At 46.5% G+C, this 20,730-nt stretch overlaps 1 protein-coding gene and 1 long non-coding RNA gene across 3 annotated transcripts in view; one reads left to right on the top strand and one right to left on the bottom strand.

Moving 5' to 3' along the window:
• LOC110079281 (uncharacterized) overlaps positions 1-20,730 on the bottom strand; it is a 155,863-nt gene that overhangs the window by 33,637 nt on the left and 101,496 nt on the right. The window lies entirely within an intron of this gene.
• Positions 845-20,729, top strand: C2CD4C (C2 calcium dependent domain containing 4C). Its single transcript, XM_020794206.3, has 2 exons — positions 845-2,345; positions 11,618-20,729. The coding sequence occupies exon 2, from the start codon at positions 11,671-11,673 to the stop codon at positions 12,985-12,987; it is 1,317 nt and encodes a 438-aa protein (XP_020649865.1). The 5' UTR covers positions 845-2,345; positions 11,618-11,670; the 3' UTR covers positions 12,988-20,729.

Below are 20,730 nucleotides of genomic sequence, written 5' to 3'. Positions count from 1 at the left end.
GTAGCTTGGCATGGGATTTTCAGAATTTGTGGTTCCCCCAGCCAGACTTCTGGGGGCTTTGCATTCCCACCTCAAAACCAACCAACCAACTCTGAGCTTTTTCGGTTGTCTTTAATTACTCTTTGTGGAGAAATAATGGCTACTCTCAGACACGATGAAGATAAAAGCGGGGCTAAGTTCCATGGGACATGAAAGGCATTAGGGGTCTGATGGTCTCTCTTGCCTGTTATATTCCATACAGAGTGCCTCTTGTGAAACTACCAGACCCAGTCATGCCTTGCACTTCCTATGGAAGCTAGCCCAGCCCTGTCAATATCTCCATCTTCAGCAGGTCTAAGAGAACCCATTGTTTCTCAGATGAAAGGAATTACAGATCACCAAAAGGACTGTTTTTGGCTAGGATGGTGGTGGAGGATCCATGCGAGTTTCTGGGGGCTGTAGTTAATTTAATAATTATCTTTACGTTGTTCTTATTGCTTTAACTTGGGCCGGTGACTGCAAAATAAAGAATGAATAAGTTAAAAAATATATGGAAACACCATGCCTACTGGTTGCCTGATTACTCTGACACATTCTGTTCCTTCCAACAAGATTCTGACTATAGATAAAATTAAGAGTGTCAGATCCGAACTTTACTCATCTTTGCCTATAAGGGCAAACCATATTAACATTTTTGTCCTCCCTGCCAGAGGTGGCAAAGGATTTCCCAGAGCTTTTGGGAAAGTTCTCACAGTTAGCATGGGTGCCGTTCTGCATAAATTGGCCTATGAATTTGCCCCAAAACTCCTTCCACTTTTCTGCACAAATTGTGCAGGCTGAGCCAATGGTGATCTTGCACAAGAGAGAACAGGAGAGAGAAAAAAGGGGGTGGGAGGAAGGCTGGGACAGATGGAAAAGGGGTAGCCCAGAGACGGAGGGAGGGAGAGAGAGAGTTGAAAAAGGGGTTCCAGAAAGAGAGAAAAAAGAGAGGAAGGAATGCTGGAGAGGTCAAGGGTTTAGGTTTCTGGCTGCGGGGCCCAAGGTTGGGAATTTGAATCCCCCTCTGGGCCCTCTAGGATCCAGAGGGTCCCTTCCAGCTGTGCAGTCCTAAAATGAGGATGCGGATGATGATGAGAGAGAAGGGGGGGGAGGGAAGAAGGGAGGGAGGGAAGAAAAGGTGGTATCAAGACGGAAGAAAGAGGCTGGCAAGGACGAAGAAGGAAGTGGTGGCAGAGGCTGAAGGAGAGAAGGGAAAGTCTGCTTTCAGGAGGGGCTGGCAGAATACAGCCCTCAAGATATTTTTTTAAAAAGAGGGGGGAAGTTATCTCCCCCTCATGGAAGCAACCCAAACACATTTCCAGTTGTACTCTGCACAGGCTCAGAAGCTCTGCTTTATCCTGTCGGCCAGAACTCTGCTTGTGAGCTGGGAAAGGAGGGTCGGGGTGAGCGGTGTTTTAAAAAGGAATGAGCCAGGGACGGCTGCCTTTGAAGTGGGCCCATGCACATGTGTGTGCACACGCGTGTCTGCCTGTGAGCAGACAAGACACACAGGGAGAAATCCATGCGGCGTGCCCAGATTTATTCACCAGGGTTTTAATACTGTGCCATCGCCGGTGGTCTCGGGGGGGGGGGGGTTGCAAGCCATTAAAACTGCCAATATGAGAACAGCCGGCTTTCGCATCAGGTCTGCAAACAAACAGATATGCGCTCGAGGAGGAAGCGAAAGTACAGCCGAGGGCCGAGAACAATAGGCAGGTGAGGAGCTGAACATTTCGGAAGCAGGGGGGCTCTCGGTGGCATGATTTTTTAAAGAACGTGAATGGCCAGATGTGAGAGATGCACCCGCGCACCACCAAATTTAATTAAGCCTACCTCACGTCCAAGCCCTTTGTTAGGTTTGTGCTGAGGAGGGAGAAGGAAGGAGGGTGCAAAAATTTTTTTAAATAAAATAGAATTAAGCCAGGGATGGCAGGCTGAAGGAAGCAGGAGAAGTGGCTGCTTTGGTTCGGCTTTTCTAAATGTGAGAGTCACCGGGGTTTCTATTCCAGGTGGGCAGCTGATGCATGGCTCGCTGCCCTGCAGCGGAGATGGGGTGTGTGTCTGTGTGTGTGTGTGTGTTGAGCCTACAATTTTAGAAAACCATCTGGCCGTCGTCTTCGGAGGAATACGGCAGCGAGCGTCTAATTGGAAGGTTTCTGTGGGTGCCTGCGATGAATGGAGAGGGTGGACTGTGCTGGTATAAAAAGAAGACGCAGGTCGCTGGGTGTCCTCAGTCAGAGCCGAAGGAAAGGTGGCAGGATCCAACCCTGGGCCGACACTTCACCATCTCCTGGCTTGCCTGCCTTGACAGAGTTTTTGGGTGACAGGTGAGTACAGGTTTTCTACTTTCCCCCCTTCCTCCCCAGGAGCTGGAAAGAAGAAATTGTCGAAAACTCCTGTCTTTATGAGAATCCTCTTTAAAAAGGATTCCCCAGGCTTAGAACAGATAAACACAGAGAGGTTTATTCGCTTCCAGTTGTTTCCAGAAGCAGGATACCAGGAAAAGAGCTGGAAAAATCAGCCCTGGCTGGGTGGAACAGGGTGGTTAGAAAACTTAACCAGGCTTCTCTTTTGACCTGGGGTTTGGGGGGGGGGGTGGTACCACAACCGCAGGAGATGGTGAGCAAAGCAAGAGTACCCTGAACATAGGCAGAAGGCTTGCAGCTCTCAGTTGAAAGCAACCCCCCCTTTTCCTTGTGAAGTCTCTGTTAGAAGGGTTTTTTTTTTCCTGGGTTGATGGGAAACGGTGTAAATCATCCTCCCCACACCCTCACACCCTTCGGAAAAAGGAGAAAAAGCCAACAAGAGAACCCAGGAAAAACTTTGTGCACTATAGAAAAATGACCACCGCACGTCCACAAGAGAATCAGACATCACACATTGTGCATCCAAAAGTGTTTGAGAAAGGTTGTGTTCAAATATTTGACAACCGGGGAAAGAAAACAAAACAGAACAGGCGGACTGAGGTTTTGTTTGAATGCAAAAAAGTGAGGTTCGAGCCTCGTTGACAAAGCCAGAGATGCTTTCTAGACTATATTGAGTCTAGGAAGGTTTCTCCTGGGCATGTGCAGAGGGCAGCTCGTTTGTGACAGAGGAATTGTGCTCCTCTGCATGGTGTCCCTCTGCACTTTTGCTTTTTGGGGTGGATCAGAAGACCGCCTCGCCCGCCCCCCCCGGCACGGCATTGACCTCTGCTGGAAGGAAATGTGAAATATGTGAATCGTTTGCAGCTAAAATGAGTCTGTTTGAGTTGTTCTTGTTTCCTGTTCTGAAGAGGGGGCAGATCCGTACGACGCTGGGCTGATGACGGTGCTGGACCATATTGCTTTGACTTCTTCTCCGGGCTCTTTAGGGGCCTGCCCCCAGAGAGTCTGGCTCTGTGGTTTCCACAGACTTGTGGAGCCAGAAGGGACCCTAAAGGATCATCTAGCTCAGTTTTTGGGGGGGCTGGAGATCCAGAAAACAAGGTGAGCTTATTCGGGGGAATTTGTCCAACTCTTCTCATTCAGCGTTATATCTTATGCCAATCCAGACCCTCTTTCTCGAGGGGGTTTCTTCCGGGCCCATCACCCTGAAGTCTTCCAAGTAACTCATTGCTCATCAGGGACTACAACTCCCATCATCCCCATATGGTTAGGGTTGATGGGCATGACAGCCCACCTGGATTGACTCTGCCCTCAGGGCTCCGAGCTGACTTGTGGCTGCACCCAGGCTGTAACTCAGGGGAGCAACTGGAACTTAGCCCCAAAATGAGAAGATGCCAAAATCCAGAGGGGGAAATCTATGGTTGAGTGTTAGGAAAAATCAGCAGGATCACCCCCGATCCTGTTTAATATTCTCTGTTTCAGAGCTTGAACTTTCTTCTTCCCTTGGTGTGTGTGTTTTTTCCACCAAATTCCTCTGCTTTGGAACGAGGGGCTCTCCCGTGCCCCATGGCAGAGTGAGTGGGAGACGGGCGCCCTTTTATCCTGGGCACCAAAACCGGATGGCTGCAGCTCTGCCGAGACTCGTGACCCCAAAGCTGGTGTCTGGTTCCCCATTTGAAGGCTGGATGACGGACCCCCTCTAAGACAGGGTACATCCTTGGTACAGAGTTAGGCTGTTAGGTTCCTTAAAGAAAAGAAGACTGGTGGTTTCTGTCTTTTTCGACAATCTTTTTTCTTCTTCTTTTGGCTGATCTGTTCCTGCGAGCCAGTTTAAGGAAAGGCTTTACTGGATGTCAAAGGATTCCAGAACTGAAACCTAACAGGAGCAGGAGATTTTAAATTCCTTTAAAGGGAGGGAGGGCTTAATATTGTAAAACCTTCGTAGAACCCAAATCTTGGGGTCCAATTCATGTTTGACTCTGAATCAGATTTCTTTCCACTTCCTTAACCTGCTCTTCCCCCTTTTCTTGGCTGTGTGGGCAAGAAGAACAGTCACTGTTCTGAAAGGGGTGAGTGTGTCGTTCTTCTGTTTATTGCCTCCAAGTCCTTCTTCTCCGTCCAGTTTTCTCTTTTCAATTTTCTGTGGACTGCTGACTTCCTTTAGTTGTCTGGCCGAAAACTGAGACCGGCTTCCTCAGCCTGCTGGGAAAAGTCCAGGCGAGCCAGCTGTTTGTAAACCTTGCTTTTAAGCCGCAGAGAAGATTAAGTCTCTCGCTCTGCATCGTTATTGGTTGCGCCACTTCCCATGGGGAAAAATAGGAAACGGAGGGTCCACACAGCTTGGGACGCTGGACACCAGGCAGGAGAGACTCATGGAAGATGGTTTTCCACCCCCAGGAAGGGAAATACAACAGCCAGCCAGCCCCCCAATAAGCAAGGATTATAACAAAAGAAGGTGCTGCTAGAATCTCATTTATGGGGTTTGTGGGTTTTCCTTTGAAGGGGCACTGCAACACACACACACACACAGACAGACACAGATACACACACGCCAGCATCTCAGAAGCAGGATTCAGAGATGGAAAATGTCTCTTTTTTTGGCAGTTTTCCCCCCCAGTAAGGGGGATCCAGGGACCACAAATGGGCCATGGGGGAGGCCATGTGTAGCCCCCTGGGTCAGGCTTAGCTTAAGCCCTCCTCTGTCGTGGCTGCTCTAAGGTTGCTGACTTTTCTGCCCAGATCTGGAGTGATGCAATTGGAGCTTCCTCCATACCCGTTAGGAGCCTGGCCGGTGAGCAAGGGGGCTTCCCTTATAAATAAAGCCACATTCTAGTCTTGGTCAGTCTCCATCAAGATACAGTGACAGATGAAGACTCAGGAGACCTGGCTTCAAATCCTTGCCAGGCCATGGAAACTCACCGAACGGATCTCATACATTCGCCGGTGTGGCTCAATTGTGTCAAAGTTCTGAACGGCTGGGTAGCTCCATAGTTCAGAGTTCGAATCCCCCCTGGGCCTCCTTGACAGGGGCTGTACTGTATGATCCTTAGGGGTCCCTTCCAGCTCTGCTGTTCTAAGAGGATGATGATGATTTAGTTCTTTCTGTACCAGGTTTTATTAACACACTACACCAAAAGAACCCTAGCAAAAGAACCCTGAAGTAATACAGACCCTGTTCTTTCTCTGAACGTTTGAACTAGGACATTATGAAGATTTGAAAAAAAAAATCATTCTCAGCTATCTCCCAAATTTTTACATGTAGAGACACCACACTGGGACTTCTTTCTACACCCGTGAGGTTCCTCAGCTTCCTGGAAAAGGGACACACACTTGTTTTTCCCATTATAATTTTTGCTTTTTAAAATTTTTGCCCATGTTTTTTTTTGCCCAAGATACGGCCAAATTCTGCACAGCTCTATACTCTTCCTAGGGCAGACCTGGGCAAAGTGCGGCCCGAGGGCCACATAATGGCCCGCGAGCCGCTCCTGTCCGGCTTGCCGGGCATCAAAACCATTTATAGCTTTTTCTCTAAAGTTGATCATTTGCTTATCTTTAACATACTACAAAAACTTCTTTAGTATTTGTGAAGACTAACAAGTTTAAAATAAAAACAATCATAACATCACTTTCATTTTATTTTTAAGTAAAGTTGGTTTGGCCCCCAAACACAGTTCAGATTTTTCATCTGCCCCCCCTATAGAAATTAATTGCCCATCCCTGTCCGAGGGGGATCCTGAGCAGGAGAAAAGGATGTTAGCTTGGGAATCGCAGTGATTTCTGGGCAGATTGATCTTACTTCTGGAATTAAAAAACAAAGATCACAAAACATCTTAGCGGGCGGGTGTTCTGCAGAGCCAGAAAGTGAGATATTTTTCTTGGTGTCTCAAGACGCTGTGAAATTTGTACCCTTGTTTTAACTCTGCGCCTCTGTGCTGCACCACATAAAATCTAATTAATTTTTTTTTTTTAAAGAGAAGTGTTAAAAACTCCTAAAGCTTCAGTATTGCCTGGGAGGCAGGTTTAGTTATTGTAGAACTTGAACAAAAGCAGTGGAAAACATATGGAAGTACCTTTGGTCTAATTCGGCCGAAATGCTGGGGGGGGGGGGAGGGATGTAAACTCTGATATCTGTACTTCTTTCTTGGGTTCGTTATGTCTTCCAGAGTTTAGCGCACAAATTTATTTATTTATTTAATTTATTTAAATACTTTTAACCTGCCTTTCTCCTTAAAAAGGACACCAGGCAGCTTACAACAGATAAAAAGACAGTATTTAAAGCTAAAAACAGTATATAAATACTAAAAAGGATTTTTAAAACATAGTACAGTACTAAAAACAGAAGCAATACCAAAATACATTCAAAGCAGTAAGACACAACAATCCATTAAAAAAACACTCAGGGTGCCAGTTGAAGATAAAGGTCTTCTTGGCCTGCTGGCGGAAAGAGAGCCAAGACGGGGCCTCCAGTGGCAGGGAGTTCCAGAGTCCAAAGGAACAACCACTGAAAAGAAAGCCCTCCCCTCCCGGGTCCCCACCAGATGCGCCTGTAAAGGTAGACGGGCCTATGGCTCCATCTGGCAGACCCCTAGAATTTAAAGTATGATCAGGAATCTTTAAATTCCTTGTGAAAGGCTTCCGACTGAACTACCCTGACCAGCTGTAAAGCCTTCTAGGTCTTCCTTTACAACCTTAACGGCTTCATCACGAAAGCTTCCCCAAGGTTCAGAAAATGTAGTGCAAGGCACACTCGGATAAAAAGATTAAAAGGATCAAACAAATATCATACTAAGACAACATAAGCAACACCAACAAACACCTTTAAAAGCAACAAAGGACAACCATCCATTAAAAAAATAAACTCTCTCAGGCAGGCAGTCATAACAGGGAAGGCTTGCCTGAAGATAAAGGCCTTTGGACAGCCAAGATGGGGCCAAGTTGGCCACCAGTGGCAGGCAGTTCCAGAGTCTCAAGGAGCAGCCACCAAGAAGAAGGGACTCATCTCCTGGATCCCCACCCAAGGGACCTGTGAAGGTGGCAGGACCAAGAGAAAATTCCCCCCTGAGGATCAGAATACGTACTCAGTCAGGCTCACCAAGGGAGATGTGGTCCTTCAGAGGGCTTTATTGGTTAGAACCACCTTTGAATTCTGCCCAGAAATGGACTGGAGGAATAAGGTCAGAATAATCTGACTTTATTCTGAAACTGCATTTTATTACAGTCCGTGTGTGTATGGTGTGCGGATGTGTGGCAAGTCTGAAAGGGCTTCCATGGGTATGTGAGATCGTTTAGAGCTGGTTTGACCAGTGCCTTCCACCAGTGAGTTTTTGTGATCAAGTGGGGATTCGAACCCAGGTTTCCTGAGTCCCAGTCTGACACCTTCTCCACACCCATCCAGACATTTCTCCTTTTTGTCTCTCTTGCCTAAGGTTGATGGAATGTGTAGTCCCACAAAATCTGAGCGGCCGGCAAAATCTGTGCCAACCTGTTCTGTAACAGGCCTGATGAAATGGAACTGGTGCCATCATCCTCTGAACTTCCTGCATTGGCCGAGCATTGAAAGCATGAAGCCTTGAGAGCAGAGAGGAGCCTCAAAGGGTTGGGGGACGCTCCCAGAGGGCCACCGAAAGCCACATTTCAGGTTGGGAGGAAGGCTGACAGAATCCAGACTGAGGCCCCAGAATAGTTCGGAAGGGATCAGAGACCTCTCCCAAGGCGTCCTTCCTCTGGGAATAAAAGGCGTGAATATTATCAAGGCCCCTTGGGCTAAGCAGAATGTCAAAAAAAAACTCCTTAATGGTTCCCATCCCTTCGTTTCCACCCCATGCTCCTTTGGGGTTCTCCTTTCTGAGCCAAAGAGCCCCTTCTTTCCTCCTCTAATAATCATGTGCTCTCAAGTCAATTCTGACTGACAGCAACTTTTCCAGATCCTCCGAAGTGGTTTTGCGGCGGGACTGCGTCCAGTTTGCCCAAGGCCACCCAGGCTGGCTCTTCTCCTGGAAGGCCCTGGGGGAGGATTCGAACTCCCAACCTCTGGCTCCAAAACCAGAAACCTCAACCGCAGAGTGATCCAGCAACCCCCCCCCCAAACTCTCTCTCTCTCTCACTTGGCTGGCTTGCGCATCATCCTTTGGGTTCGTTGGTCGATACGCCATCATCCCCTGCTGGCGGCATTGATTCCTCCAGCCTGCTCACCCCCCCCCACACCGCCAATTCCCACGGGCTGTGAAACAGAAAGAGAACATGCCGAGGTGGAATAAAGAAATATTCGAAGGAATCCCATCATCGCTCTAAGAGGAACCAAAGCTTTGTTTGCTGTTAGTAAAGAAGTTAAGCCAGGCGCGTGTTTGCCGCTTTTGTAAAGCTGGCTGGTTTTCTCCGGGGCTGACTCCGGTCATCTCATAGCAGGAATTGAGCACCGCAGGCGTATGGCCGATGGTTTCATGTCTGTGATACGGAGCCAGCCAATGGAGCAACTCTGGTCAGCTAGGGGTGTTTTGTCCCTTTGCTGGTCCTGGAGGTGTGGTGCTCTGGGGCCAAAGGGGCAGTGGTGGGGAGGGAGGAAAGGGGCAGTGTGGAGCAACGTGGCCACATCTATGGCTCAGGAAAATGCTCCTGTTACAACTTTACAAAGATGGGTATGTGAGTGTGTCTACCAGGGGCGGCCCCGCAGTGCGGAGAGGTAGCAGTCCATCGCGGTGCAAAACTGGAAGCAGAGAGGCACACTCCATGCCCCTCCCCAGGTGGAACATAGTTCGTGTCTCCTTTCTCCCCTATTTGGATTAAAGAAAAAGCAAAACCTTCACGCGCAACGAACTTGTTAAGAATCGGGTTCAGTCTGCTTGTGATCAGAACTGAACAACATGTACAGATAATCCCATATTTGGGATGCAAGCCAGTGAGAGACAGGACTTTTATGTGCTTAACTCCTCAAACCCTGGATCCGAATGCTTGTCTTTGGAACCACTTTTAGCGCTGAATGAAGGTTGCCACATTTTCACCTGGAGAGGCTCCTTGTCTTTCAGCACCTATCTATATATATCAAGTGGGTGCAATAAGGGCCGCTCTAGATGTTAACTCCCCTTGCTGAATGCAGGGGGTTCAAAAGAAAGATAATCCTGTTTCACTTTAAAAAGAAGGGGGGAGATGTACCAAATTGTTAAATACTTTATGCCTTTTATGCTTGGTTATATGTTCTTTCATGAGATGCCAAATACTATTTTTAAGATTAAATTAATCTATGCTCTTGCGTACAACCTGATCATCTGCAAAGCAGTAAAGTATTTGTATCTGTAAATACCTTAAAATTCAGCAGTGTGATTTAAAAATTAGATGCAAGAGAGTCTTTTATACAATTGGTGGAGAATTTCATTTTGGTTCCTCAGTGTGTTAAGTATTTGGGTATAGTGCCCGAGGTTGGGAGTTCGAATCCCCCACTATGTGCCTTCTGGGAAAAGAGCCAGCCTGGGTAGCCTTGGCCAAGTGACACCATCCCAGGAGAAGGGAAGGGGGATCCACTTCTCCCTGGAAAAACCCTGGAAAAGGTCACCATCAGTCAGAACTAACTTGATGGCTCGTGTTGGTTGTTGTTGTTCCCACTTACCCCGTTTCCCCGAAAATAAGACCTAACCAGAAAATAAGCCCTAGTAGGACTTTTCAGGATGATTGTCATAGAAACCCTACCCCTAAAATAAGCCCCATGTTAAGTGAAACCCCGCCCTCCACCTTTGTGCAGCAACCAGAAGAAGAGGACCAGACTGTCTTTGAATAAATGTAGATGAAAAAAAAATATCCCTGAAAATAAGCCCTAATGCACTTTTTGAAGCAAAAATTAATATAAGACCCTGTCTTATTTTGGGGGGAACACGGTAGATGTAAGGGGTAGTGAAAAAGAGTGCAGAGAGCCATTTAAGGAAGCATGAAATCTATTATCTTTCTGGGAGGAACTTCATGCTTCATGGGACAGTGGGGGAATAGCAAACAGAGGAACTTAAGTAAACTGTCTAACCATGTCAGCCTTTGGCAGCGCCAGCAACAAAAGAAATCTTTAATACCCACAAGTTCTGTTTGTCCTGAGCATTTCTGGACACAGTCCCTCCCTCCGCCCCCCCCCCCAGTATATTGCACGCACATCTTTCAAAACCCAGGCCACCTAAAACTTCCAAGTCTTTAAAGATGCCGATAAGCTATTTGTGATGTCAGGAAGCCAGAGATCTTTTCAGGCTTGCAGAGGAGGGTCTAGATTAAGGGTGAGTCTCTCTCTCTCTCTCTTTCTCTCTCTCTCTCTCTCTCTCTCTGTGTGTGTGTGTTTGATTCGTTTGAAACGTGGCGCTGGAGAAAGAGCATGGTGGGTACCGCCAGAAAGACAAACAAGGGGCACATCAAGCCCGAAATATCTTTGGAGGCAAAAAGATTAAAACTGGGCACATTGTGAGAAGCCAAGACCTGTTGGGAAAGACAATAATGTTGCAAACGAAAATTAATGGTTTGGACCATTTCATGGATTAATTAATATCTGACCAATGTGTCTTTGAGTTTACAGATGTCCACTGGTGCTTATAGACTGTACTAGTCACATATCATTGACGTATCTCCACTTGGCTGGTGTAGCTGACTTTAGGCTTCTCTTTTCTTTAATTCTTTTAACAACACGTTCAAGACATTCCTTTCTTTACGTTAGTAAAGGGCTTGAGCCTTACAAGGTTTCTCAACATCTGACATGGTGAGCTAATACAAAACGGTAGTACTGAATACTCAGTACGGCTAGGCAGAAGCATGACTGAAAACAAACTTTTTAACAGTCATGCTGGAAAAAGTTGAAGGCAGAAGGAAAAGAGCAAGATGAAATACAAGTTGGATTGACTTCCTAAAGGAAGCCACAGGCTTGAGTCTGCAGGAGCTGGGGGGCAGGGGTTTTTGGAGACGTTCATTCACAGGACGGGCCATAGGTGGGAGGTAACTTGGCGGCAGGTAACAACAACAGGGAAGACTCAAAGGTGTGATAGTTCCAAGATACACATTTTGTATTTACCTTTTCTCTCCCTTGGTGGGATGGCTTTGTGTATCACAGCCAACACGTCTGTGCTTTCATTATATCTTTGATAACTCTGTTGCCCGTTGAAACCAAGGATTCCCTACAATCAACATGCTGAAAAGCAGATCTCGGCCTCCTTTTTACGAGAGATTGATTTCTCCTGTGTGTCTTTCTTTTGTCCCCCCCCCCTTTTGTTGACCAGGTGCTCTGACTTGCTCACCCTTCTCCTGAGCACGAGGAAGAGCCAAGAGGAAGATGTGGCTGTTGGAGAAGATCCGTGGTTCGGTGGAGAACGGCAGCAACGCCCGGGGCAACGACTCTGCGGATAAGCAATCCAAGGGTCCTTTGTACAGTAATGTCCTGACGCCTGATAAGATCCCGGATTTCTTCATCCCGCCCAAGCTCTCAACCGTGCCGCCCGAGGCAGAAGGAGCAGAAGGGAAGACCAAACCCAACCTGGGCACCTCGTCTTCGGAGCAGAACCTGTCAGGCCGCAAGCCCCAGCGCAGCCCACGCTTGCCGGCCAAGGCGGCTTCGGAGAGCAAGAACCTCTTAAAAGTTGCCAGTCGGCACATCATCCAGATAGAGAGCGCTGATGAGTGGATGTCCGAGGAGGACTTCAGCACCAACGCGGACCCCCAGTCGCAGACGGCCATGTCGCTGCCCTATGTGCCCAAGGCCCAGACATCCTATGGCTTTGCCACACTCATGGAAAGCCCCCACACGCGCCGCAAAGAGTCGCTCTTTCACAGCGAGCACACCAGCCTGTGTCCCTCCCAGTCTTCCTCGCCAAGTTCCCAACGGAAGTCTCCCTCAGGAGGGAACAAGACCGATGGGGAAAGTGGCCACCTCAACCCCTCAGACATCAGCATGTCCCTCATGAATCCTTACCGCTACTTCAGCGGCGGGGAGAGCGACACCTGCTCGTCGGCCGAGTCCTCTCCGTTCGGTTCCCCTTTGCTCTCGCGATCGGTGTCCCTTCTCAAGATCTTCAGCCAGGAAAGCCAGTCCAAAGTCATCAAACTGAAACACTCCGTGGCCCGTAACAGCTCTCTGTCCACCGACGACAGTTCAGCGGACACCAGCCCCAGCTCCCAGCGGCGCATGCGCTGCGCCACCCCTCCGGCGGGCAGCGCAGCAGGGGGTGTCCAGCAGCCACCTCTTCCTCCTGTGGATGCCCAGGACCGGCTTCACAAAGAGCACACCATCAACTTGAACAAAGGGGGCAGCATGCGCCTGGCCGTGGAGTACAACCCTTCCAAGGCCCGCCTGCGCATCCGCGTGGTCACCGCTGAAGACCTCTACGACAAGCACTGTGATGCCCGGAGCATCAACTGTTGCGTGGCCCTCTACCTGAATCCCGGCAAGCTTCAGAAGCAACGGAGTACCATCATCAAGAACAGCCGGAACCCCATCTTTAACGAGGATTTTTTCTTTGATGGCTTGGGCATGGCCAACATGAAGAAAATGTCCCTCAAAGTCAAAGTGGTGAACAAAGGCAGCAGTCTCAAACGGGACACGCTGATGGGCGAGAAGGAGATCCCGCTACGTTCCTTGATCCCTCTTTCGTAAACTGGTCTCGAACTCTTGCCGCGCATGTCTCGTCACCCTCCCGTCCTGCACTTCAGTTGGTTTCCCTGTCCGAGAAACGGGAAGGGATGGGAGGTGGCCCCAAAGGTTGGGCCAACAATGGTTAATCACTGTCCTCCCCCAAGCTGTTCTTGTTGCATGTAGGGGTTGTGGAGGGATGGGTGCCCACTGTCTGTAGCATGGCCTCTCCGTGGCTTGTGGGATGTGGCCTCCGTTTGACGGGCTGGTAGAGCTGTCCCCGGCTTTCGAAAAGGCTGTGATGTTGACAAGCAACGACAACAGTTCAGATGGACTCTGTCCATACAGAAAGCATGGGGTGGGAGGGATACGGCCAGAATAAGACAGGGAAATATTCCTTAAGTAAGGTTTTCTTGGGAGTAGAAACCTGTATGAGCACCACAAGTGTTTGCTCGGTACTCACTTCTCTGTCTTACAGAGGCAGGTTGGCGAACTTTTTTCCAATTTGCGTGCGATTCAGTCCCACCATCTAGCAAAGTGATGCAGAAGAAGCGCGCTAGCTCTGAGTCTTCACGGATACTCCCTCAATTCGTGCTTCCTGAACCAAAAAACAGAAATGTTTTTTTTCCTGAATTTCGCCAAATGACGGTGTTTGAGTTCAGCAAGTGAAAACGTAACAAAAATTAATTCTGTTTGGCAAATCCATAGAGAAAGCAAGCATGCAATGGGCGTATAAAATGCACGTATTAAGAAAAATGCATGTGAAGATTTGTAGGAGTTTTCATGTAGCTTCAAAAAAAATTCCAATGGCATGAGCAAAAGATGGGAAAGAAGCAGATAACAGAAATCTAGACTGCGGGCTCAAGCGTATGTTGGTAGTCTCTGACTGCTGTCTGGGAAGTGAGAAGGGGCCAATTCCAACCTTTTCAAACCCGCATGCTTGCATGCACGCACGCACGCACGCACGCACACACACACACACACACACACACACACACACACACACACACACACAGAGTGCTGCCTTACACTGTGCAAATCCGAGTTTTCTCAAGGAAGTGTTACGAACTCTGTGACCTCGGGGAGGTCAAGAAGGCCTTTAGCCCCTCGAGTTACAAAGCTGCAGCACTGTTAAAGCTGCAATAGGTTATTTTATATGATTATTTACTGTATATCCTGCCTTTCCTCAAATAAACACTAGGGTGGTGGGTCCATGGCTGGCCTCTTCCCCATGGTGGGCTCACAAACAAACTTGTGAGGCAGGGCAGACTGAGAAGGAGAGAGAGGGGTGGGGTGGTGGGATGGGGAAGTGAACCAAAATCATCCAGGAAATGGAAACCTGAAAGCAAAGTGCTTTAAAGTATTCTGGGGGGGGGTGTTACAATTTAATTATGCAGACTACAACTTGCCCCTGTCTCTCCCCCCTCCCCCCCAGTGAGCTGGGTATTCAGTTTACTGACCTTGGAAGGATGGAAAGCTGAGTCAACCCTGAGCCAGTTACCTGAGCCCTGGGGATCGAACTCAGGTGGTGAGCAGAGTCTTCACTGCAGTACTGCAGTTTAACCCCTGCACCACAAGTGCAGTTTCTGCGCTTTCCCCGCCAACTCTCTTCATCTGAGAGAAGACTTTGGGACAAGATGGGTGTTTAAGACCCCAGTTTCAAAGTGTCATAAAAGTACAGCAAACTCATTTGTTTTTATTATGTTGTTATTACCACGGTGGGGAGACGTGCTTATGGAATTCCCAAGCCCATGTTCCACAACCATTTGTCTCACTTGGGCTGCGCTATGCTATGGATGGGTCATGGCTAGAAGCTATAGTTGGGGGGGGAGGATTCCATTATTTTTTAATTATTATTAAAGATCCCAGAATTCAACAGCCAGCATTCTGGGTATCACCACTCAAAAACAACTTTTTTTTTCAAGGTTTATCTTTTATTTCTTTTTATACAAAAAAAATACACAAAAGAACTCATACATAACAACAAAAATACAAAAAAAAAACCTTACAAGTAATAGTGCTTATTATAAACTAAATTCTAATGTGCACCCCATACCCACGGGACTCTATTTACTATAATAATTTTTTTTCTTACAGATTACCTCTCCAAAATTGTATTGAGTATTCTTTAGAGGCTTTCCCCCTTCCTTTCACTAACACAAATTCCACAAATTTACCCCAAATATCATAGAAATTGTTACAACTTATTTCCCCTCTTTTTATTTTAAGTTCCATAGTCAATTTATCATTTAATGCAATGTCCCATACTTCACAATACCAGTCTTCAATTTTAATATCATTCTTGTCTTTCCAAAATCTAGCTATTAATATTCTAGCACCTGTCATAAAATTAGTGATTAATTCTTTCGAGTGATGGTCCAGATTTGTATTATCAAAAATTGACAATAAAGCAATTTTGGCATTAAAATCAATGTCTTTACCAAATATATCACACATTTCCTTAAAAATCAATTCCCAAAATTTCTTAACCACTTTACATTCCCACCACATATGAAAATACGTACCAATTTCCTCATCACATTTCCAACATGCTTTGGGGTATGTTGGATTTATTATATTCAATTTTACAGGAGTCAAATACCACCTTAGACAGATATTTAAAAAAATTTCCTTTATTCTTGTTGACATTAATCTTAACACTCTCATCCTCCACATTTTTGTCCAATCCTCTATTTTAATTTCTGTTTTTAAATCATTTTCCCAAATTAATTTTAAACCTTCTATTCCCCATTCTTTTTCCTCTTGTTCCAAAATTATATTATATATTTTACTTACTATTGCTTTCAAAATTGTATCTTGCATATCTTCATGTGATGACAGAAATTGTTCGTACTTAGTAAGTTCTCTACATTTACCATTAGTTTTCAACCAATCCTTTGTCCAGGTGTCTAACTGAATAAGATTATACCATGATAGTTTATTAGATTGCAGTTTAGACATAATTAACTCCTTCGATCTCATGTTACCCATCCAGTCCTTCAATCTTGCAACCCTTTTATTCTTAAATAGTTCTACTAAATCCTTTAAATTTGTAGGAAACTTTTCTGTCTCAGTCACTAGTTTTAATGGTGAAGTTAAGGGACAAAACTTCTCTTTATATTTATTCCAAATATTTAACAGGTTTCTTAAAAAGGGGTACTCAAAAACAACTTTGACTGTCTTTCAGCCTCACTATTGCCCACGAGCACTGTTTCCCCTGCTTGCTGGGTCCTTTTTCATGAGAGAGGAAGAGGTCTGAGTTCTTTATTGACCAAAAAGCACCACAAAGGGTTCATAGAATCATGGCGTTGGAAAGGGGCCAGAAAGGCCATGGAGTCCAACCCTCTTCTCGACGCAGGAATCCAAATCAAAGACTGAAGATTTGACCAAATCTGACCAAAGATGCTTTGGGTTTCATGTCCTGGTTATTAACTTTTCACATTCAACTGGTTGGCCCCTATTATGAATAGAATTCTGGGCTAGAGAAGCCTTTGATCTTATCTAGTCCCTGTGGGCAGGGAGGAGGTGCTCTTTCATGTTTATGGACTACCGTTCCCAGTTTCCTCCCCAAATCCTGGGGATTCTAGCCAAGGAACCCAAATCTGGACATCTAGATTCTGCCTGTTCTAGACAAGGCAGTCTGAGTGACTTCCCAACACCATCAGCTTCTCTTCCCTTTGCTTCTTTGGAGTTGTAGCTGTTTGGGAGGTGCCACCTACAGCGCCTAAGGGGCAATGAGACTGTGACTCCCAGGAAGCCCTGGGCTGGTTTGCTTTCATTGAAACAAACCAACAACAGGAGGCAAAGGCCAGAGTACCCGGCAGTGCTGGGAAGTCACGTGCAAATCTGGGTTGGTGGGCTGGCGTTCCCAGAATGCTTGGGGACTGCCATCCGAAAACACAAAAAGGCATTTTGTTCAAAGAATCATAGAATCATAGAGATGGAAGGGGCCTATAAGGCCATCAAGTCCAACCCCCTGCTCCGTGCAGGAAGCCACCATGGCTGTTTTGATGCTCTTATGTACTGTACTTAGGACTTCCCACATGCCAGCCATGCATCCGTGGCCAGCAAATTATACTTGGTAAGATTCTTTGTTCTTCTTATGCTGTATTTTTCTCTTCAGAGTAGCTATGTCTCTGCAGGGTTTTAGACCTGGAGTGGCCAGTATCAGATATGGACTCTTCTGCGTGGAAAGCATGCTTTCTACCCCTATCTGTTTACATGTTTGCTTGCAAAGAGATACACCCAATAATTTTTCTGTTCTCTTGCTTTCCCTGATAGTCAAGACAGGCTCTAGTATTAAGGAGTCTTATCTCTGATACCACCACTCTTTCTAATTTTGGTGTTTCCAACTCTTTGGGAATTCTTGCACTTATTTATTTGAGCTGTGCTACTGGAATACTCTCCTCGGCCCCAATTTTTCTAATTTTTGCCCCAAGTCCCTGTTGTCTATAGAACAAATATAACTCTGATGTAGGAGTCACTTCAAAGACATGCACATGGAGACTCAATGTGGTTGCTTGGGAAGGACTAGAACTGCATGCTGTTCCAAGAATGGGAGATCCATGAAGTCGGAAGGCATTCAGAAGGTCCTTGAGTGAAAACCCTTGCTCCCTGCAGGAATCCAAATTAAAGTGGAAATGACAGAGGGTGGTCTAATTTTCTTTTGAAGGCCTCCAGCACTGGAGCGCTCACCATCTCCAGAGGTAGTTCTGCTGTCGTACTGCTCCAACAGTTAGGAAGTTTTTTTTACAACATTTAGCCAAAATCCGACTTTCTGTGGATTGAGCCCCATGTTTGCTGGGATGATCAAGAACAGATCCTGCCCCTCCTCTGTAGGACAAGCTTTTAAGTTTTTGAAAAGTGCTATCCTATCACCCCTCAGTCTTCTTTTCTCCATGCTAAACATGCCCAGTAGTTTCTGTCTTCCCTCCCAGGGCTTAGTTTCCAGTTCCCTGATCCTTCTTCTTGCCCTCTTCTGAACTTGCTCCCTTTCGTCAGCATCCTTCTTAAAGGTTGGTATCCTTTGGACATAGGACTCAAGATGAGGCCTAACCAGTGCCCATTAGAGGGGAACTTTCACCTCATGGGCTTTGGAGACTAGACTTCTGTTAATCCATCTTTAAATAGCATTGGCCTTTTTTGCAGCCATATCACACTCTTGGCTTTTGATCCCCAACAATTCCAAGTTCCTTCTCAAAAGCTCAAAGACACTCTCTTTTTTCGGTTCTTACAACTTTGATGTTCCTGAGCCCCATGGATGAAAACTGGTCTTTTAAACGCAGGCTGGTCTGACCTTGTGGCGGACTGTTTAGCCTCTCTGTGGTGGGAAGCTCCAAAAATCATGGAGATTTTGTCTTTTTGATCAACAAATAACCACTCTGTGTTTTAATCTATGCTGCATGACTCTGAAGGGATGGCATAGTTTGTGGGTGCCTGTTGTGGATGCCACGGTGGGAAGTGCGGGCCCCTCTGCTTCTCTGCCAGCACAGATGCGTAACACCTCATCCTTTGCTCTCCACCATACTCTCTGTTCCAGGTACCAGATTCTGTAGGCAGCAAACAACGGCACCCTTGCAGGATCAGAGCATCATTTAAGAAACAGAGAGTAGAAATAATCAGAACCCAGCCGAAAAGGACACAAATAAGGCATGGGCCTTCTGATCTGCCCTCACCACTTGGGCTCAATTGCTTGGCTAAAACATTCCTAGCAACTTCCCGGAGGGGAGGAAGCTGCAGTTTACCCATCTGCCTCCTTTTGCCATTCATGGTGCTCCATTGATGCATCAAGGTTTTCCAGCCTGGGTTGCAAACCAAAGTACGAAGGAACCGTTGATGGGCTGCCAGCTCCAATTATTAAGCTGGCTGGGGATATCCCATAAATCAGAAGATTATTCTGCTCCTCGTGGAAGCATTTGCTTCCAGCGACGGATAAAGTGATGCCGGTGCTTTCCCTCTCCTTAATCTCTCTTTCTCTGCTGACTTTCTTTTCCTCTCCATTCCCTCCAAGGCTGCGGCTTCTTCACAGCCAGCTGCCAATTAGAACAGCCAGATGAGACATTCCTCCGAAGCCACCGCAGACGGGGAGGCTTTGCGTGGAGTCAAGGAAAATGCAAAGGCTGTCTCGAGTGAGAGAGGTTGTCTTGGTGGCGGTGGGAGGGGAAGCGATCATCTTTGCGATCTTAATCCTCACGTCATTGCTTTTCCTCCCTTTGGCTTCAAGGCCAGACCTCAAGCAGGACTGACTTGTGTGTGTGTGTGTGGGGGGGGGGTGTTAATCCTCTTCACTTCTTTCAAAATTTTCCTGTTCATGGCAAGTTAATAGTATTTTTAATATTTCTTTTTAACACTTTCCCCCCTTGCTCTTTCCTTGGCTGTTTCAGAGCCTAAAATGTGGACTCTGGATATAAACCATCTCACGCCTTTTTATTAATTTAATGAACTTTTTCTAGTTCTTACCTTCCTAGGTCAGCTTTTCCCCAAGGAGCTTGATATTCCTTCCCACGACAACCTGGTGAGGTAGATAGGTCTCGAAAGAGTGTCTCTACCCCCGAGGTCACCCCATGAGGTTCAAGATTTGAACTCAGGCCTCCCAAGTCCTGGGTGATGCCTGACCTACTTCACCACATAGAATCACAGAGGTCACATTTCATCACACCCACACCGTCACACTTTCATGCAGTCCCTTACAGCAGCATGATTCTTCTACATTATTGCAATGGTGGGATGGGGGGGCCAGAAATTAACGTCAGCCAGAGTTTTAAAAAGAAATCGTTTAGAGCAGGTCTGCTTTTGCATTTTAAACTTGTGTAAAACACAGAATTACAGGAATAGAAGGGTGTTTGCTGCTGATGCTAGCAACAAAAAAGGAAAGCCCACCCAGAGCATATTTTTGGTACAAGTATGAGCTGAAGAAGAGATCGATAAAGACATGCCGAATCTACCATGAGTATGATATCGGAATGAGGATACGGAGCTAGGAACATACCCTGTTAGTGTAAAGAAAAAGGTGGAGTGGAGGTGAAATTGAACTCAAAATACTAAAATTACTGTCCCTAATGGTGTAGGTGCCTGGATGGGTGATGGGCCCAGATCTGGCGGCCTTTGGTCTTCACCCTTGACTTTCAAACCAGCTCCATCATGGACAAAGCCCTCCGATTCTGTGATTCTTCATGCTGGCTAAACAGGGAGGAAATCATTTGGGGGAAGTGGTATGGAAACATTGGCCAAAAAATGACTTAACTCCCAGTGGCAGGTCTTTGCGAAGGAGTCGTCGTTCGGACTCCCGGTCAGGTGCCAGTCAACAGCTCGGCGCAAGACCAGGAATCTAAACAGGGGACATGTTACAAAGTGGCAGTTTTCTGCTACTGTTTCGCTGATGAAATGACATAATTCTGTTCCGTTCTGTTCTATTCTAATTTCTGCATGTTAATTTCATGCTGCTGGAGAAATTATACGTAAGCAACTGCCTACCAGCTTCGCTTTGCTTAGCACTTTTCCCCTCATGATTTCTTCAACTAATACTTCTCAGTTTTCAACGCATTAACGTTTCACTGGCAGTATTCTGGTCTTGTGTAAATTGTATGAGAGCTGGACAAGTTTGGATGTAACATGTTTTGCTTTATGACACTGTTTGCATTGTTCTGTTTCCCTCGTTTCTGTATATAAACAGAATTCCCCTGTTTTGTTTTTTTAAAAAGACGATTTCCCCACAAAGCATGGAATGGAACACCTTTTTTTTCAATATATATCACATGCTATCAAAAT

This window comes from Pogona vitticeps, chromosome 7 (assembly GCF_051106095.1).
Source record: "Pogona vitticeps strain Pit_001003342236 chromosome 7, PviZW2.1, whole genome shotgun sequence".
Classification (NCBI taxonomy): Eukaryota; Metazoa; Chordata; class Lepidosauria; order Squamata; family Agamidae; genus Pogona; species Pogona vitticeps.
Note: the sequence above shows the minus strand (reverse complement) of the source record. Positions and strands in the feature narration are given on the sequence as shown.

Excerpts from the sequence above, each read along its gene's own strand:
- C2CD4C (XM_020794206.3), top strand. The coding sequence starts at position 11,671 with ATGTGGCTGTTGGAGAAGATCCGTGGTTCGGTGGAGAACGGCAGCAAC.